Here is a 21,683-nt window from a genome sequence, read left to right as displayed (position 1 = left end):
TGCATGAATGTGGGAGAGGCAAGACTGTTTGCAAAAATAGATTGGTGTGGCTTTCTATTTTCTCTGCCTACCCCTGCGGAGAAGCGGTGTGGTGGTTAGTTAATTAGGTTCTATTTTTCAGCAACAGGGGTCTTTTTTGCAAGTTAAAATCTTTGTGATGATTGATTTGTTTCTTTCATGGTCAGTCTTCACCTGTCTGTATCCTCCTCTCATCTCTTCAACTCGTCGTACCTGCTACAACACATGCCGGAGATAATTTGGTTCTTGTAGGTTAAGCGGGGTCGTCCTCTGCAGTTTGTGCCTTTGCACATGCCTTCCGCAATCGTAAGAATCAGGCCTGGGTGTCTAATATTAGGGCCTATCCATTTGGTTTCCTGTTGTGTTACTTTAGATTCCCAGCCCTGCTTAAAACCTCTTTGTACCCTACATGCTCCGACCGATGAGTCCTCAACATGCGCCTGTACAGTGTTGCCATATAAACAGATTTATCTGTATTGATTCAGATTTTATGCTGCCGTTACAGATGACAGATTTTACTCTTAGGTGGTACTTTTAGTGCACCTAGCACCTAGCACCAATAATTATAATAACAGCTCAGGATAATGGAGGTATTTGAAATAAAAGATCAAGTAGACATTTTACTACATTTATTGATGTTGATCATAAGTAAACGTTACACATTGGGTCTTCTAGAACATCTGTCTACGGAAGGGGAAACAGTGATATTGGCTTGGCGATTACAATTTGTTCCCCAAAATTTGCATTATTCAAGCATACCGGTACATACTCATACATAAATAGATTTTCACTATTACTACAAACTTACTTCGTATTGTCTTAACGTAACATTAACTTTATTTCTCGTAACAGCAAATATTAGTTAAATAAATTTTCTTTTTCCATAGATAACGCTTTAAACTTTCTGATAATATTCTTATGTTATACATATATGTAGTTGTATGCAGTGATTCAAGCACTCCTACATTAGACATCGATACTAATCTAAGGAACTGTGCTAATATATATAATTTACTACCTTAATATTAAACATATCATACAATTAGAAAATAATCAATATTTGCAGTCGAATAAACTAACATACCTTAACAAAAAAAACTTACCAATGGATAGCATGGGTAACGCCTGACAGAAAACTAACGAATAACATGCGTACTCGCGTGTTCTAACAGTCCTCAACTTCATATTTCTTACAAGATTATTATGTTGCTATTCTATCAACATATATCGGAAAACTAATATGTTTATCAGAAAGCATGATCATTTGAAGCTAATCAAGCCGATCAATGTACAAATTTGTTTGCGTATTGCATACTTCTAGCTTCTAGTACATTTGACAATTTGATATCAAAAACTTGAGGTATTTATTTATGTTTAACTTGAGGTATAACAATTTAAGGTTAATAAATATAAATCAATAAAAGTGACAATCACCTTCGCAATCACGTATCCGAGAAAGTAACAGTATTAGTCACATTTTTAGTTTCAAAACATCAACCATCATGGAAGAATGTGGTACCACTTCATATGGTTTTTTTTTAAGTCGCAACATGTCAACATGAGATATATACCATGCACTAAACAAAACTAAACAAACGTTTTTAATGTATTGCAAAAGCAATATATTTAAAACAATATTTATAGTTTTTATTTTTTACTTTCAACTTAGTTGAGGACCGTCAGTACATTTGTATGTAGGCATTTCCAAATGGAATTTCAATCCAACTGTAGGTTGTACAATATTATATTAAACAATATAGATTATTGGTTCAGTAATTGGAGAAACAAGTAATATGTAATTAACTCAATTTTTTAACGAATTATTTCAAATTCATTGAAACATTTGAAAAGAATACCAATTTCAAAATTAATTAACACAATTAGGATGGCAAATCAACACAAAAAAAGATACAAGTATTTATCAAACATTTTTGTACATTTTCTGTATTTAAACGAACTCCCTTTATACTAACTATTATTTCATACACACCTTGTTAAGGTTATAATATTAACATATGAAATCGGCATACATACCAGAGCGTAATATATTTCAACGGCAATCGCTATATTATCTCAAATATCAAATATCGTTACATTTATATGATCAAACTGTCAATTAAAGATCTATTTTTTATGCCATTTATCTGTATCTTTTATGAGATACATAGAATACAATATAATTTAAACACCATGCCTAATTTTGGCTATAACATGTTCATACAATTTAATATTGCATCGTGAATATTCAACAAGATGGATTGTCAATCGAGTGACAAAACGTCCATCCGAAGCAAACAACTTCATAAGAAATAATGTTTAAGACATTTATGTTAACATTTAAATTAGCTAATGGAATTTTTATGATATTAGTACGTACGCAGAATATATTACGGAAGAATCATAGATGCAGATTATCCTAGAACATTACTTTCACTTCGGTTTGCGGATATGCGAGATCAAATATAATGTTTTGTGATCCTCGACAAAACTAAATTACATATACATAGCTAATTGTAACAAGCGATTCAGTGGCAAAATTACATTATACATGTAAAAAAATACTCCTAAAATCTCTCAGGTAAAGGATAATTATAATAGAAGGTATGCCCGTCATAACTATGTGAACACCACCCATCAGGGTGAGCCATTAAGTGTTCTGAGATATAGAGTCCAGAGTTGTCCAGTTCTTAATCACCACTCTAGAACTTTTATTTACCACTCTGCTCTAGATGTGTTATTTTACAGGAACAATTTAAAGATACTGTTAGATAGTATTGTAGATGTACAGTGTAAATTGTTCAAAAGGTGAAAAGAAAAATCCAAATAAAAATGACATGAGGTTCTGTTCCTTTTAATATGTTGTTGAACTTTACACATAAGGCTTATGGGCCTTCAATGACTATGGCTTGTTTTTAGGCACTTTATAATATGGTGCAATGTTCCTGACAAAATATTGGTATTTTGGCAGTCAGATCGGATCATGGATGATTGATATACATATTGCTTTCCATATAGGGCCACAAAAATATGGTGGTGTCGAATTGGGGAATCTGGAAGGCCAAACGGCCGAATTTCGGGATGACATATCCACAAAACATTTGACGTAACATGGTCATAAAACAGTTTCAATATTTATCGCTTTTTTGGCATATATCACTCCATAACAATAAAAAAAGACTGAGTAATGTCATGAAATTCGAAAATAGCACTATCTTTTTATTGTACACTTAAAAATGGCTCACCCTGTAGATATACCATTTCATATGTATAAACAGTTATTAAGTAAAATTAATTGGACAATTCGCCATTTACAGCTATCAATCATTTGAAATTCAAACAGTGTATTCTTCGCCAATATCAGTTCAATGTGTGGCTGTTCTGTATTGAATTTCATCAACAAGAAATACATCTTTAATCGGTTTAATATTTGAGTATTCAAAATACTATTTCATCTTTTTAATAGAAACCTGTAGACATAGATTTAAAGAAAATAAATTTTACAGTTTCCCAAAATGTTAAATTTTGTCTGAAAAACAAATGGCTTCTTTATAACATAGTTAAATTTCAGCTAATGTATTTAATTAGCTATAGAAATAACTGTAGAGTACTTACGAGTAAATTGACAATGTATACATATAAAATGGTTTAAGTGCATTGGGTTTACATTGGTGTTGTCTTTACGTCTTCATTTTTTTACAATCCGGAATCTAAATACACGATTTTAAAAATAAAAATAATCTGTATGCGTCAACAACAAAACAAAAAAAACAGTAATATTCATTAAAAAAATAGTAATTCTAACCTTAAAACATCATAGTATATAATCATCAAACATTTTTAATCAAGTTTGATTTAAAAATAATAATACATAATAAACTTATGAGAAACAGATATTTATAAAAAAAAATCTTACAAAGGTATCAATATTTCTGGCATTTGATAAATGTCAACAAACTAAAGCAAAAAAATATACATACATCTGGAGATATCGCTCACTCCTTTCAACAATGTCATGTATCAAAAAACTTTATTTTTCAGGAGATCGTTTTTACAGTTAATAAAATGTATTAAAAATAAGTTTCAAGCCACTCAATGAACTTTTTACTGTGCAACAGATCTTTTTAGGTAAAACCATATGTTTTTTCTCCATTTGATAAATATTTCGTATATTCAAAAAAATAATTAAACAATACCTTTTCATTAAAATGCAAAAACAACATTTTCTGCCCTGTACCAGCGGGTAAATATTAAGTTAAAAATATGCCGCTTTTGCTGGGATATAGTACATTTTCTGGGCATTCCGAAAACATGCACAACTGAAAATTGACAATTTTTGATTTATGACGTTGTTGAAAGGAGTGAGAGATATCATCACGAATGAAATCAATTTACTGTGTAAGCACATCGCCTTACCGTTCCAAAGACTACCAATTGTCGTCTATGTGTAGGCCCCGAATGTAGGAGGAATGGTTCAAAGCCACGTATACGGATACAAATCATATTTTATCTATGACCTTCCATGCGTAAGTCACCCTCATGAGATGCAGGCAGACTGTTGAATAACAATATGTATGTACAAATAAACTTAACTACTAGTTCCACTTGATATCCTGAAAGAATACAAATAGACATTAGTTTACAGAAATTAATTAAAAAAAATTCAAATAGCTATTCAATCATATTCCTCATTGCAATCAAAGTTTGATTTGAAATATTATCATATTGGGATTATTGATGATACCAATATTCCAATAATTATAATAATTTATGAAATATAGTCGATTCTGTTTAATAGGAACAAGGCCCTTTGGTCCTATAAATCAGCCATTTTAAATAACCCCAATAAAGCGAGATATTCACTTCTCACGCACTAATTATAGAAAACAAAGTGTTTCATCCATGTATAGATTTATTCCCTTACATTTTCTTTTCAGTGTTTTTAAATGGAGTGTCTAAAATGCCAATTCATAAAGCAGTTATTAATTGGCAGGCGCCATGGCGTACTCGGGTAAACGCTAGACTGCAAAACTGGCATTGCGGGTTCGATTCCCGCTAATTACAAAATTAATTGAAAAAACATTTATTTTCACTTATTTTAGACCGGGTGTTTGTGATGTATTTCTCATATCTACCTTCCCTATCCTTACTATCCTACCTGCAGACATAATATAATAAATCCCTTACCGCACCCCAATGGTGCATAGGGCACTGCTTCATATAAACGCAGTGTTATCTTGATCGATTACACATGAAGGAAAGGTGATCAGCCCTCCACTTCAGGTACCAGTCCAGTGTAATATTGAATAAATATTAGAGTGAAAAAATCACTTATATTTACTTTATTAAACCCCCCTGGGAATCGAACCCGGGACCTCCAGAACAGTAGGCGAACATGCTGACCATTACACTACAGAGACGGACAGAAACCTGCAGATAAACCTCTTAAAATAGAGGTTTTCCAAGTTAATCCTTTTAAAAATATATTTAAGAATAGTTGATTTTCTTGGTATAAGAGATGTGACAAAGAATAGTTTGATGTACCAGTTATCTAAACAACAGTTTTGATATATGTACTAACGGATCTTTCTTATCAAAGAATTGTCAGGTTAATTGCTAACAAGCAATATGTTGTGACCAAATAAAATATTTAAATAAATATGGATATAAAAATCCCAGCCATAGAAGGAAAAAAGACATTTCCATTATAAAATAGGTATACAGGGTATTTTTAGAAAGTTATCAGAGTTTAAATGGGAAAAACTATGAGTTACAACTACTTGAAGATTTTATCAGCATACCCAAATGTTTTGTTCTAAGTGCTTATAATTAATTTAGTCTGTTACATTACGGGTATAATACATTGTTTTAAAGATTTAATTATGGAGATAAAACTGAATAATTTTACCATTAATATTAATTAGAGAAAAAAATGTTAGGTCAGCGATTGAACCAATTTACACAAACTTAATTTAAAAAAAAAAAGTTCATTTCTTTAGGCAAGCATTAAAAATAAGTATTAAAATAATTATAACCATATCCAAATACATTGTTAATCACTAAAAGAGGGAGCTACGAAAAATTATGTAGAAAAAGTAGTAAAGAATACCACCAATTTATATTTACAAAATTAAGGTGCTTTTAAATACATATTAAAACTAGAGCTGTGAAGAATATGGTATTCTGATCGTCCCAGGGCTTACGGCCTGGCATTTGGATGGATTAAGTGATCATTTTGTACACTTGAGTATCATACCATTTTTGAACATCTGTATTGCATAAATTTTTTGAAACTCATGTATATGCAATGGTCTCGGATTCCTTTCACATGTGGGTAGTTGATCAATAGATTTGGAAGTATGGCTGATAGCGGCGCCATCAGTTGAGGAATTCGTGAAGTATATTTATTAAAAAAAAATAAAGATTTTTATGGATTTGGCATTTAATTTGTAGAACTCTATTTTAATTTAAATATTAAATATAAAAATCAAACACTGATTTTTAGAGTATACTAAGTTGTGGAATAAAGTAAAAAACTATCTACAGCAGTTTCAAAATGCCATAACAAGGCGAAAAAATTGTCACAAATTTTATTTTTATGTGTTTTTAATAATAAAACAATTTAGTAGACTTTAAATATCGATGTTTGATATAATTTATATTTGAAGCAATCACTTTGTGATTTTCCATTTTAAAATTCAAATATAACTTTGTTTTAAAAATCACTTTAAATATTTTATTTTAACTTAATTACAATGTCAACCGGTTTCGAAGCTAGCCGGTAGACTAATTAAGTTATAATAAAATATTAATAGTGATTTTTTAAACAAAGTTGTATTTTAATTATCAATGTTTGATTTTAATATTTTATATATAAATTAAAATTAAATTTGTTTCATTGAGGCACCTTTAAGATGACATAATTCCTAAATAAATTGCAAAACATGGTAAATCAGTACTTGGAGAATTCCTGTTATTTCCTCTTGTAGAGTTTGCACGACCAAAAGTACAGGAGCCATGATACGTACATTGTGAGACCGGCGGTTAGTAACCCTACAGCGCCCCGAAGGGGTCCAGCTCTACCCCCGAGGCGGGGGGCGCGGCGGCCGAGGGGGGCGGAGGCCTAGCCGGGGGAACCGCAGACCCCAACACACCTACACCGCCACTAGGAGGTTGCTGTGTATACCCAAGCACCAGATTAGTATAGTGCAACTTGACCAAAATTACGGGGTCCAGAATTGCAGTCATTTTGGCTTTAATTAAAACGTACAAGGTGATTCGTATTACGAAGTTTGGTGATTCTTTACTTGAAAGGTAGTGAACCCCAAAAAAAAATTTGAATGACATAAATGAGCAATATTTTATTTTTAAAGAGAATTATTTGTTTTTACCATTTACAAAAATATTTCAATTTCACACTATTTCTGTGAACCTAAGCGTCTCATTATTGAAAATAGTGGTATCAAATTGTGGTAGAGTGGATTCGAACCTAGAAACTTTGATTCAAGAGTCCATGACACTAACCAAGAGACTATTGTTTTGAATGTTTATTATTTTACTAAAAAAAGATTTTTTGATATTTCAACTTAGATGAAAAAGAATATGGAAGTCTGGGTATTTACAGGGCTAATGACCTGTCATAGCCTGGTTTAAACCAACCTATTACAGGTCTTAAGCCCTGTAGATACGCAGACTTCCATATCTTTCTTCATCTATGTTGAGATGTTAAAAATGTCAAATACGTCCTCAGTGGAGAAAACCCAGATTTGTGAGCAAATATTTGGACACACTTAAAATGTTGTAAAGTTTACATTGGGCATTTACAGGGTTTACCACATGTCATAGACTGGTTTAAGTCATCACTTTATAAACGTGTAACATTCACCATCATGTGAAAATTGAATTTTTCTAATGTAGAAGATAATTCATTCTCAAACAATTTTTTTTTAACTTGTACGCGTATTACGAAAATCTGTCTTTCACTCTGGACCCCGGGCAATATTATTGAGTACGGTGCATTTTAATAATTGCAATTATTTATATTACATTCTACAGACTTTGGATAGTATTGGATAATCGCATAAGTTTGTGCCCGATTTTCATATAATATATATTAGCAATGGTTGTATTGAAGCATTGTTATTGTTTCTGTTTTCAAGATGTTGATTTCTTTGAAAATCAGACTCACTTCAATTAAGTCCATATTTGTATTGATATGTAAACGGAGATAGAAAACGCGCCTTCGTAGCATGTATACGTACATCGGTATTAAGCCAATTGAAAGAATGTTATTTTACATTACGTCAGTGTAAGATCACATGTTACATAATTGACCCTGCGAAAATTTAAGGAGTTGCAATGTAAAATTCCCCGATACCCTGCGTATTCTCCAAACATTGCTCCTTCAGACGTTAATCTGTTCCAGGCACTGCAAGATAGTTTAAATGTTTTTTGTTATCGATACAATGACAGTACAAGGTCTTAACAACTACCTACTAAAAAATGTTACAAAAATGAAATCTAAAAGACAATGGTACAATGTGAGGAGAATGGAACCATCTAGACTCCTCTTCACTGCGCTGCACGGTCAACCTCAAGGTAGACCACTCCCGGGCAGACCACCAAAGAAATACATTGATAGCTGGGAATCGACATGGAAGGAGACTAATCCCTCTTAAAAACAGACCAAAAGGCCTACACCAAAAAGAAAAAAAAAGCTTTTGAAACATTTAAAAGCAATTGTAGAAACATAAATAAATCTGTTTTTTTCCCGATTTAATCACTATTTTACGAAAATGGAACTTTATAAATAATCCAAAATTATTATTATCATCTGAATATTATTTGTTGAATTATAATTTAAAATTTGGCACAAATTTATGCAATCATCCAAAGATTAGGTATACATCTATACTGTTTCCCTGAAATGTTTGAAATTTTAGAAAGGAGAAATATAGTTTGTGTGAGATAACATTAAAACAGTAGTGCATCAGGCTATTGGTATATAAATTGCAGTGAGCGAAAATTGCATTTATTTTTCACATACAAATTATTAAATAAAAATCATTGTTTGAAATTAATACATTTACGAGGGCTGTTTAATTAATACATGGACAGGTCATAAAATAAAATATACCTTATTTAGAAGTTACATAATGTAATTTTAGTGTCCCCTTCAAAGTATTCACCTCTCCAACATACACGCTTATCCCAAGGGGCTGAAGCTGATGAAACAACTATTACGGGGTCGGGTATCAGTAATAAAAGCTCGTAATTAGGATGCAATCGGTTTATTCAACAGGTCGCTATGACAGTACAAAGACAAGTGTGTGCAGTCTCCTTTGTGTCAATCTCATAAGGGTTGCAACAGGTCGCTATGACAGTACAAAGACAAGTGTGCGCAGTCTCCTTTGTGTCAATCTCATAAGGGTTGGGTCTAATAACATAAACATTCCCCGCATACACTTCTGCCCTGCCCCTAGCGGTACACAGGGTCATAGTTCAAGAATTATTGCTCCATAACATAACAATGCTCACTACAACACTCCAGCCCATTCAGGTTTCAGAACTCATGAGATTTTAGCAGAACACTTGATCACTGTTCTTTCCCACCCGGGTGGGTGACTCACTTCATCTCGCTCCTACTGACTTATTCTTGTTCCCCAAAATCAAAAGATCTTTGAAACAAAGAAGATTTGAAACAATTCCCGAGATTAAAGCAAATACGACAAAGAGCTGATATCACAAAAGAAGCATTCCAGGACTGTTTCCAAAAGTGGAAATACCGTTGGGATAAATGTGTACGACGGGTGACTACTTTCAAGGCGACCAGGACATATAACTTTTCAATAAAATACATTTTATTTTATGATGTCGATTTTCGTATTGATTGAACAGGCCAAGTATAACACCAAAAACAGTATTTGTGCAATGGAAAGAAATGATTATAGAATGTAAAAATCTTAAACATTTTAAAATTGTTTATTGTGTGGATTTTAGATTATTCCTAACACATGCAGAATCTCTAATAAATCAGTATCTATCAAAAACAATGTGGATTCATAAAGTTTTTCTAATACAGTAGACTCTCAGGTATCTCGGGCACGGGAATTGGTTTAACCATTTTGAAAAATTGAAAAGATTTTTTTGTTAAATGCACATATCAATCAATGCTACACATTTTTTTTTTATTTGTGTTTTTATTATTTACACAAATATTTCAATTTCATACTATTTCTGTGAGCCTAAGCGGCTCATTATTAGAAATAGGTATCAAATTATGTTAGAGTAGGTTCAAACCGAGAGACTCTGACTTAGGAGTCCGTGACACTAACCACGGGACCACCGGGATTGATAAATAGCACAATTCGGTTAAAAGTGTCACACAATAAGGACAAAGAAATCAGACGACTGGCCACTTTCCCAAAACGTAGCATGTTTGCAATGAAGCTTTTATTGTATATATAAATATGTTATACGTATTGTAGTAGAGGTGGGTTAGATCTAGTCACAAAGAGATCTACATAAAAAGATCTGTATGACTTAAATAATCTGTTTATTAAAACCAGATCTTTTGAAAGATCCATATTACATTGGATGAAGGGGAATCATCGACAGTTCACTGATTCATGGAATTACTGATAAATTTTACGAAAAAGAGAAATTTTTTCATTTCGTAAAACCAATAATTTTTTTCATTTTGGTGAATCGTTATAGTGCATCGCATTGGTGATTGAGATGCACTGAAAATTGGGATCCGGTCGATTGATCAATATAAATGAACGGGTCATTAAGATTCGGTATTCACAAACGATTCACATTATGAAATAGTGCATTTTTAATATTTTTAAAATAACCGAGAAATTCATTGAAAGAGACATTTTTTTCACTATTCAACCCGGTAAATCATACTGTACTGAAAAAATTGGAACACATCATTTTATAACATATCTTAGAAGTTTGATATTTGTCAACAGAATCGATTTTAAATTTAAAGACACTAATTAAAATATAATTTCATCTACATACCTGAAATCTGATTGAAAATGTAATATAGGCAAGAAAAAAAACGTTCTGAAGATTAAAACGTGCAATCTAATACAAAAAGCGGATAGGCATTCGATAACTTATAAAATACATTCCAATAAATAAATACAATATTTAAAAAAATATTAAAACAATGATTTCTAGTATATACATAACTAATAGGGTCTAAATAAAGAAAAATAGCAAAAATAAAAGATAGAAAAATTAATTTTGAGTTAGGAGAAGGGGGAAGATAGAATTTTCAGTTAGAGTAAAGACGATAGAGTAAAGAGAACCGTTGGAAGAGACAGATAAAGAGATATACATATTGCACTTTAAATATGTACGTACATTTTTTACAGTCACCATTAATTATAGACATACTTTCTTTAGGGTTAAAAGATAAATATTTATATTTTCTCCTACTAACAATTCGATTACCTTCAATAGGGTATTGTTCAGGGCTTAATAAGAGAAATAAAATTAAATGACAACTTATTTCAAGGAAGTCGTTACTTGGTTTTTGGATTTTGTAATATAAAGCTAACCACCCCAATCAGTGCATGAGTTTGGATGCGTACATCACATTTTTAGCTCATAATAACGGGTGATTCATTGCACCTTTTTTTCATTAGACTTACATTGACATATCACGCTTGTATTGCACATTTTCAACTCTTAATACGTTTGACAGCGTGATGTCAAAAATTTAAGCTGGAAATGAATTTAAACTGAGAAAAAAAACCAAATACAATCTCAATTAGATAACCAAAAAAGTATCAGTTACCCATTAGTAATATCTCTATTAACCTTTTCCGGTCCCTCAAAATTAAAAAAAATCTAGGTAGACAGTTACATTCCAATTGGAAACAAATCGTTTGTCCTCTGCTCCACATACCGTTGTAAGAGATATGAGTGACAAAAATGATGAAAAAAATGTCGAATAACATCCGACTTGGGACCTAAGATGAAAAATGTCAAATGGGATTCGACATCGGACCAGTAAGGTTAAGCGCGCATACATTTTTAGTACCGTAGCCCCCTGACGAAGGGTTAGCCGAAACATTGATAGGAGAAAATATGACTCCACGGTTTAACCTAAAAATATGACTATACTCTGCACACTGCACGACAGCATCGGTACAGGCAATACACAATGCACATCCAGGTTTACACAGTACTCGGAAGCTTCACAGTAAGTCGACAGAATAAAAGGTACCAAGACTGACAGCCAATGATCGAGTTATAGTGAAAGTTTCGCAAACACTTTTTGATTCGGTCTCTTTATTTTGCTCTAACTTACCATGTTAAAATGGTGTTGGTTTTGGAATGTATAGGACATGGGTGGTAACTGCATGCCTTGACCCTGTAAAACATAAAAAAAGAAAATGCGCATGCTCTCAGTGAATCGGTTATGATTGCAGTTTTCTATCAAGTGTTTAACCATCGCCTGCGGGAAACTATTATATTAACAGTGCCGTATTTCACCACTCTTTCGGTTACGCACAATTCCAATATGTACACAGCAAGCTGCACAGAATGCTTTGAAACAAAATAATCCTTTAAAAATTTAACTTAATGATTACCTATTAAGCAAATTAAGTTTTCATCACTAAAAGAATGTATATACGACATGAGTGAACCTCTTTTTTTGTTGAAATATACATATTTTAAGGAGGGTGCAAGACCATTTTTCTACATCAGCATAAAAATGTGCAAACCAAAAAATAATAAAAATGTTGCCTATAACTTTTTTACTAGGTATATAGTAAGAAAGAATGATTTAAAATACACAATAGAACATGCAAACTAAAGAAAGGGCAACAGAATATTGTATGTATGCAGTGGATGTCTACACATACATATTATTTACAAGAAAACCTATAGATAATATTTTTATTTAAAAAGTTTAAAAAAAAATTCAAATTGTTTATATTTTAACTATTACGGAAAGATGGACATGTTTTACAAATTAGTTTAGTTAGTGAGTAAATAAATATATTTTTAACAAAATAAATAAAGCAGACACTACAACACACAACATACAAAGTTTTGCTAAGAAAAATACTCTTTCCTTTTTTATGAAAAACATGGAAAACAAAAGCATTTATTTTTTTATTATTTTATTTTCATCAAGACGATATCATAATTGACTTGAAATCCACGTGCTTTTAGAATTATGAAACTATGGTACAAAAGATAGGGTTGGATAGGTTTGGTGGTAAATTGTTTAGAATCTTACCATAGGGCGATAACCAGCCCCCGTTGTAGCGGCCATGGGCTGAGGGGTCCATCCGGCAGCTCCCGGTTTCGCCGCATTCTTCGGAGAGTTCCACTGAACACCCCTGGAATCATTCAACCAAGTAACATTGTACAATCCTATATATGTGTAAATAACCAAGACACCCAATATGCATTTTTACATGTAATACTAAACAAGATTTATGTTGTTTTACTTATCGCATTGTTTGCGGGAAATGCTTAAAAGCGTCTTTTACATACTGTTAGTAGAGAGCGAGAGACTCTTATAAGAGTTCTATTTTTTACTTTTGGTAGAGCTAATGAGATGCCAAAAAACATTGTACGGATTGGAATTGGTTCCGCGGTTACTTGTGATTTGTATACGACTCTAATTAGTAAATCGGGGCTTTTTTTTCAGATAGGAGTTGCATTTATTATACACCTTGCTTATTATGTACAAGGTTTTTTAGATCATTGAGTGGATTTTTGATTCTTCTAGGGGACAGGAAGGATAAACTAGTGTGGGCCAATCAGGAACTTTTCAGCATTTGCGGGGAGAAAACCACGTAAAACTCCTCAGGGGAAGCCGGACTGTTGACTGTCGACAACCCTTCTTTTCCACTAGAGGAGGGTCCGGCATTTTGTGTCCTAAAAAGGAACGGGGTTGAAAAAACTGGCTGACAACAATGTGTTAACCTAGTCGGCTCGAATAGGGGGATTAAAATCCCCCATACATAATTTTAATTCGATAACTTCAGTACTATAGGAGCTGCTTACTAGATATTTTTTGTCATCTTTAAAAAACAATATTAAATAAAATTTTCCTTTTTTCATTTTAATAATTTCAAATCGTTAAGAATTTAATAGTTAATTTCAAAGTGTTTCAAAATATAGTTTCTGATAAAAACGACAATCAGTCAGTATCGCGAGTTTTTCGTGCTTAAATATTAGCACGTTCATTTTTTGTGTGCAGGCATCATGTTATTTGTTTCACTCTAATGAATGTGGTATTACCACAAGGAGAGAGCGAGACAGTTAGATTATTCCGATTTCGTGTGATCCGATTTACGGCCTCTCGCTTATCGGATGGCCGCTGCCAGTCGCGGACGTGGAATCTATGACTCACATGGCGGCGAGTCACAAGCTACGATATATCATTTCAATACAAATATATCGTAGTCATACAGGAGAAAGTGACCAAGTGCATTTTTTACAAAAACGTGATCATTGACTATTTGATATCTTACTAGCTTAAAATTGCCCTGTAAAAAATCCCAAAGGATTTTAAACTTGGAAGTATAATATATTGACTTGTTAAAAATTATTGCATTGCTGCTTATTTTCTTGCCAAGCAAATGTGACTTAAATGGCCCTCCTGAACATTTTACGTTTTGTTAGTTGGTCACTTTCTCTTGTACGACTACGATATATGACTGGGGTCTTTTGGTACCCCACTTCGGATCCCGTGTAATATTTGGATGATCAGTACGGGAAAGGTTAACCACATATTTTAACCCTTCTCTTTCTATAGTAGATAGATGATAATAATAGGTAGGTGGGGGTACTCACTTGACAGGCTGCTGCGCGCCCTTGTTGATGCTCAGGTTGTTGGCCAGGCTGGCCAGCGAGGAGTCCAGGTCGCCGGTGAGCACCTTGGGCGGCGCGGCGGCGCCTGCGGGAGGGGGCGCGGTCAGGGGGGCGGGCGGGCAGGGGGGCGCGCCCCCCGGCCGCAGCACGTCCCCCAGACCGTCCATTACACCTGCACCGAGCAAGCAAAGCCCACACCAGCGCCCCGTTAGCGGACCATTCACAACGTGCCGTACCCCAGACAGATTGCGAGAGAGATCAGTCGGTGTGCAAAGAGGGCCCCATTTCCACCGTGACCAAGCTCGAGAACTTGTAGCGGAAACTACTTTTAAAACATTAGATAATTTGTTCGCCTCCGTGGTGTAATGGTCAGCACGCTTGGCTACCGTACTGGAGGTCCCGGGTTCGATTCCCAGGGTGGAGTTGAATAAATTGAAGTGATTTTTCACTGTAATATTTATTAAATATTACCCTGGACTGGTACCTGAAGCCGAGGGCTGATCATCTTTCCTTCATGTGTGAACGATCAAGATGACTCTGCGTTTATATGATGCAGTGCCCTATGCACCATTGGGTGCGGATGAAGATTAGAAGCACCTCGAGAAAGTATTTTGGAAAATATGGCATTGAATAAATGATTTGAAATGTGATTTAAATTTTTCGGACTGTTTCTTATCGAGGGAGAGATTCAAACTAAATTTAAACATATTATTATGTCATATTAAATATTATTATTTATTTTAAGGTTCACAGACATCTTTTTATACTCGACATATTATAATTATTGATGAAATAATTATTAAAAATTGTGGTGAGTTGGTAGCAAGTTCTGATCTGGACTCCAGAATTTATTTTCTTTCGAATGGAGTGGAAACAAGGCAAGAAAGAAATATGTGATTAGTTTGCAGTATCTGCTAAGATGCAGAAGCAAAGACAGTATTTAACAATGACCAAGATCAGATGCATTAAGAAAAAACCCTATGAATTTCGAAAAATTTATAAATATTTTTAAATTATCATGATTACCATACAATTGACGAGATTACCTTTTCAATACTTTATTAAATTTCAAAAACATTGATTTTACCAAAATTCAAACAGGATGGTTTCATATCAAGATTTTTTCGATACCTCAACACAGATGTAGAAATCCATTAAGATGGGAATATGGAAGTGCAGTGATTACCCTGTTTGACCACCATGCTAGAGGTCCCGGGTTCGATTCCCATGTGGGGTAAAAATATACGTTTATTCACTCAAATATGTGGATATATATATATATACCTGAAGCATAAAACTGGTTGCCTTGCCTTCATATAATTAACCATCAATTTAATGCAGTGCCCTATGCACTGGGTGCGGATATGGGTAGTAAGAAACAGAATGACATTTACAGGGCTTAGGACCTGTGAATGCAGGATTTGAGAGATGACTTTATAAACTGTTTAACATAATATCCACGGCTGACAACCGAACAAGTAAAATTTCGGAATATTGTATATGAAGATTTTTCGAGAAAAAATTTGTCTACGACATCTATGATTGAAATTAGTAAGTTAGTAGATTGAAGTCACATATCAACATGTCGGTTAACAAAATTTTATGGTTAGTCATGGAAATAGAAGAAAATAGTAACCGAACAAGGTGCATAAATTAGTTTCCCAAAATTAGGTTGCATTAGGAATGGTTAGTGGTGACTGAGAAGAGATGCAGTAGTGACTTAATAAATGGTGGGGGCGCAAGCCCTGTCAATACTCAGACACTTCATATTCTTCTTCGTCTATGTTAAGACATCAAATTGTATAAGTGAATACCAATTTGGACACACCCAAAATGTTGTGTGAATCATTTACAAATTTGCATAAAAATATTTTGATAACTAAACTATATTTATAAATACAATGCCATTTGTGGATTGCACAATATTGACATATCGCTCACTTCTTTCAACAATGTCATTTATCAAAAATCGTCAATTTTCAGTTGTGCACGTTTTCGGAATGCCCAAAAAATGTACTAAATCCCAGCAAAAGCGGCATATTTTCAACTTAATATTTACCCTCTACAGGGCAGAAAGTGTTGTTTTTGCATTTTGAAGAAAAGATATTTTTTAATTATTTTTTTGAATATACTTAATATTTTTCAAATGGAGAAAAAACATTCAGGTTTTACCTAAAAAGATCTGTTGCACAGTAAAAAGTTCAATAAGTGGCTTGATATTTATTTTTAATACATTTCATTATATTTTTAAACTTTAAAAATGATCTACTGAAAAATTAAGATTTTTGATATATGACGTTGTTGGAAGGAGTGAGCGATATGTAGTAGCTGTGCGGAATAGTGATTTATTGTTAAATGTCTCATACATTCATTCCCAATAAACCAAACTTAAATGCCATGTAACCAGTTCCTATTTTTAATAAATACTTTTGATAAGTTTTACGTTTTTAATTGCGTAGTCTGCCAGACGAATGTTAAGTTATTAAGGGTTAAGTGAACGTTATATAAATTGCGTTTCTAAATACATATATCCATTCATCTACGTTGTCTTAATATCTGAGAGTAAATTGAAAAATACTGTTTTGATTTTTATGCTGATTCGATACAATTTCTGGACAAAATTCTTTGCACACCTCTAAAAACAAATGCAATCTGAATTAGGTAAATTAAAGAACCCGATAGTAATTACAAGTATTTTAGCATGGTACAATAATCATTCTTTATTTATTCTCCAATATATTTTTTTTAAACTTTGTGAATGCCCATAAACAAAAATATTTGCAGCAAAGAGGCCTGAATAATTAACGAGAAAAATCAAAATCCATCTTATATTTTTCAATTTATCATTGATTTTTTTTTATTTAAAATTGTTAGAAAGAATATTGTTAGTAATTAATTTAAATTACTTTTCAGATGCATTTAGAGTTTAAAAATTTTTAAAATTTAAATTTTACTTGGTAAATACCATTATTTCTTAAGATCGTATTGTCATTATGTTTATCTTTGTTTTTATTTTTACGAATGTCTTTTCATGTATATATTTTTTTTAGGATTTCTACGTCACAATACATTTTAAGAAATAGTGGTAGTTACATAGCAATAAAATTTAAATTAAAAATGAAAGATATTACTAAGAAATGACTGCCAAATGAATAAATGTTTTTTTTGTTTGTTTTTAAATGCTTTATATAAAGTAACTGAAATCCTTTGGATGATTTATAAATGTGCAACTAATTTTCATCGTGAAAAATTCAGACCATGGGCAAAAAAAAAAAATTAAGCTGAAATAGCGGACATTTTTCAAAATGAACGAAGGGAAGACTAAACATTTAGCGGATAATTTTTTATGGTAAACATTGTAACATGAAAATCTTTTACAACAATAACAGTAAAATGCAGAGCGATAAATATTCTCGTATGCTAAAGCAGTTGTATATTGTAATTATATGTCAATATTTTTGTCAGTATAGATTTTCTGAAATGATATGTATAGTCTGTTTACAGTTATTTTACCTCTAGTCATCATTTATTTGGCAGTTTAAATAATTTAAAAAAAAACTATAGGTAAAATAACTGTGAACAGACTAATTCAGATTTATTATGGAGGGTCTTTGAGAAATAAAGCAATTTATATAAAAAGAAATATAAAAATCTAACCACCCTACACACATGAACGTATGCGGTTTTTCTTCACCATTCCGCGCAAACCCGTATGACCTACGCGAGAAAAGATATCTGTTTCAAAAATATTTAATGCGTACCGGATACACTGACAACTTTTTGTCAGGTTTCATACCTGACAATATTTTGTGACAACAAACGTTGTGATTTTTTTGCTTGTTTATAAAAAATATGCCTGAAGGTAGGGTGGTTAAGAAACTTTTTAAAAAGCTTTTTAAAAAACTTTTTAAAAAGCCACTTTTTGAGTATATTAATGTAAATGTGACTAGTTTCGAGAACTGCAGATGTTCTCATTAAAGCAGATGCATTTAAAATTCTGTCTATGACTATAACTTGAAACCAATGAATGACATACTTTTTCATAACCAATATAATATTTTATTGAGTTAAGTACCTACATTGTAAGCTTACTTTATGACATGTTGCGAATTCTTTACAAAAGTGAGAATCATAATAAAAACTTAGTATTTGTTACTATTATCCAAATGGATATTAAAAGCCGGTAAGTTGGGTAGTATTTGTCGGTTATTTAAAACATACAATAAATAATAAATGTTGGTCAAATTAAGTTTAAGATTTTTTTTAAGCCTTCTTCATTTTAAATTAAAACATTATAATTTAAAAAGATATCATTGGTAAATAAAGATTATACATATAAAAAAATATGTTTCTGGAAATGTACTACATCTGCAATTGCATCTGTCTACATCTGTCTACATCTGTACTACATCTGTCATTGCAATACATCTGAATATATCCTTTAATCAAAGGATGATAAAAAAAATAAGGAAAACATTCTTCATGAAGATCGTGATATAGGAAGCGATACGGATTTGTATGATATAAATAGAAAATGAATACGTAATACGATAACACTGAAACAGATAATATCTACAAAAACAGGGAATTTAATATGTATATCAACGTGCAGGGACTAATACAACAATAAGTATCCATTTCAAATGAAACTTTTACTTGCTAAATACAACTTTATTTAAATATATTTTAACATGTGTCTCGATGCATTCAACATTATTATCAAACACTGTGAGGTCAGATTCTATATATAGGAACCAATCTAGAAACCTTGTTCTTGAATCACTAGAACTTCACTAGAGACATCTATTGGTTAGATGTAAATAAGCTTTTCACTAAGCAGAAACTCTTATATTAGTATGAAAAGCTTCTTTACATCTCACCAATAGATGTCTCTAGTGAAGTTCTAGTGATTCTAGAACAAGGTTTCTAAATTGGTTCATATATATAGAACTTCCAAGAATTTGAGTAGTGTGGTTGTCAATAATGGGTAGAATTGGTGAATGTTACACGTGTGTAAAGTGATCACTTAAACCAGCCGATGACGGTCGTCAGCCCCGTAAATGCCCAGAATTCCATATTCTTCTTCATCTTTGATGAGATGTCAAAAAATAATATCAAACACTGTGTTTGATAATGGTGTTGAATGCATTGAAAAACGTGTCACAATAAATAGTGATATGTACTTGATAAAAGTTTAATTAAAAATGGAATGATATTTCAACAAAGCGACTGACGAATAAATTGAAATAATTGTCGATTTAATTTATCTAAAAGGATAATACAGGATACAACAGAGTGTTTTAGCATGGCTAAGCAAACACAAATACTCTATTCTAACTATATTTATATCACCAAAAACTATACTTATAGGCCTACTGAATAGTTTCATAAAAATGAGCTCTATTGTTTAGACACAAAAAAAAACATTTCTGTAAATTGAACAAAAGTCACGTCTATAAAATGCATTGCCCTTTACCCCGTTTGGTGCGGATAATGGTTAGAAAAAGATTTATATTGACAACTCTGGGAATCAAAGAGATGCTTATAAGAACTCTATTTGCTTACTTTTGGTATAGCGTGAGACGCCAAAAAACACTGTACAGATCGGAGTTGGGTTTGCGGCTACTTATGATCACTATATGATCGTAATTAGTATACTTATTAGGGTCGGGGTTGATGAAAAAACCATTCGACAAGAATGTGATAAATAATTATTGTATTGTCTAATTTGATTTTAAACCAATGTTAATCAATAAAGAAATGGTTTAATAAATCATAGAAACTCTAAAATAACACTGCGTCTATACAATGCAGTGCCCTATACACCAGTGGGTGCAGATAGGAGTAATAATAAATGAAATCTGGCCCACTGAATGTTTTTTTGGAATGTTTTTATATGAATATTATGTACCAATCTCTTTGTTAAGGTCTAAACTATATGTTTACAATTATCAAATCCGTCGCCAGCGGTCCGCAGGTGTAAAAAAACACCCATCTGAAATATGTTATGTATGTGGTATTTTCATCTAATTTCATTTATTTACAGCTAATTTCATGGAGTGATGTATTATACAAAGATGACGTTTCCTACTGAGAGCCTGACAATCTACGCGATACACAAGCACGGTCAAGTTGCGTCCACAAACCCATGGGCGGTTTGGCCGGGGAGCCGAACTGCTGGCCGACGGGCGGCTGTTTGGCAGGCGAGCCCCCGAGCGCCATTCGGATTGTGTCGTTTAGGTCGTCCAGCGCGGACTTGGGCTGAGAGGAGCGTGCGGGCGACCCCACCAGGGGGCCCTCGAACGGGTTTACCAGACCTCCGGTGGCAGCTTGCGCACACAACAGGGAAAATCCATCAAGCCGACGAACAACTCGCCATTAAATTCTCGTTTTCACGGCTTTGAGATTTTACATCAAACAATTACTTAATACAATTTAATTAATTAATATTATCAATTAAGGTGAAACCTCTATTTAACATGGGTGTCGAGTAGTGCTCCTATGGTTAATGTTGCGGGCTTTATGGGATTGAGCCCACTCAACCATAATTTGATACCTATTTTCAATAATGAGCTGGATAGGCTCACGAAAACAATATGTTATATGAAATTGAAAAAAAAGTTATACATATAACGAAAACACAAATTCCTTAAAAATAAGTAAAACAAAACTTATTTCAAGAGACCAATAATAAGACATTTAAAATAATAAAAATTGACAAAAAGGTATTTTTTTAAATGTATCAATATTAACACGTTTTCTGGTATAGGAAGTCATTCACATAGACATATACATATTTTTATTACTCTTTTTTA

General features: G+C 32.7%; 1 protein-coding gene across 13 annotated transcripts in view; it reads right to left on the bottom strand.

The window, feature by feature from the left end:
* Positions 1-632: 632 nt before the first annotated feature.
* Positions 633-21,683, bottom strand: part of lap (phosphatidylinositol-binding clathrin assembly protein lap) — a 113,272-nt gene continuing 92,221 nt past the window's right edge. For 2 of the 13 annotated variants that reach the window (XM_088269903.1, XM_088269912.1), the window contains 6 exons: positions 21,015-21,197; positions 14,851-15,040; positions 13,283-13,385; positions 12,344-12,406; positions 7,044-7,191; positions 633-4,628 (listed from right to left, as the gene is read on the bottom strand). In XM_088269903.1, coding sequence (XP_088126029.1) covers positions 7,069-7,191; positions 12,344-12,406; positions 13,283-13,385; positions 14,851-15,040; positions 21,015-21,197 — 662 coding nt within the window. In that variant the 3' untranslated portion in view covers positions 633-4,628; positions 7,044-7,068. The remainder of the gene's footprint in view (positions 4,629-7,043; positions 7,192-12,343; positions 12,407-13,282; positions 13,386-14,850; positions 15,041-21,014; positions 21,198-21,683) is intronic. The other 11 variants (XM_088269944.1, XM_088269952.1, XM_088269967.1 and 8 more) reach the window with 9 other exon arrangements.

Source organism: Brachycentrus maculatus, unplaced genomic scaffold (genome assembly GCF_059751285.1).
Source record: "Brachycentrus maculatus isolate JH-2025_06_01 unplaced genomic scaffold, ASM5975128v1 h1tg000026l, whole genome shotgun sequence".
NCBI classification, from domain to species: domain Eukaryota; kingdom Metazoa; phylum Arthropoda; class Insecta; order Trichoptera; family Brachycentridae; genus Brachycentrus; species Brachycentrus maculatus.
Note: the sequence above shows the minus strand (reverse complement) of the source record. Positions and strands in the feature narration are given on the sequence as shown.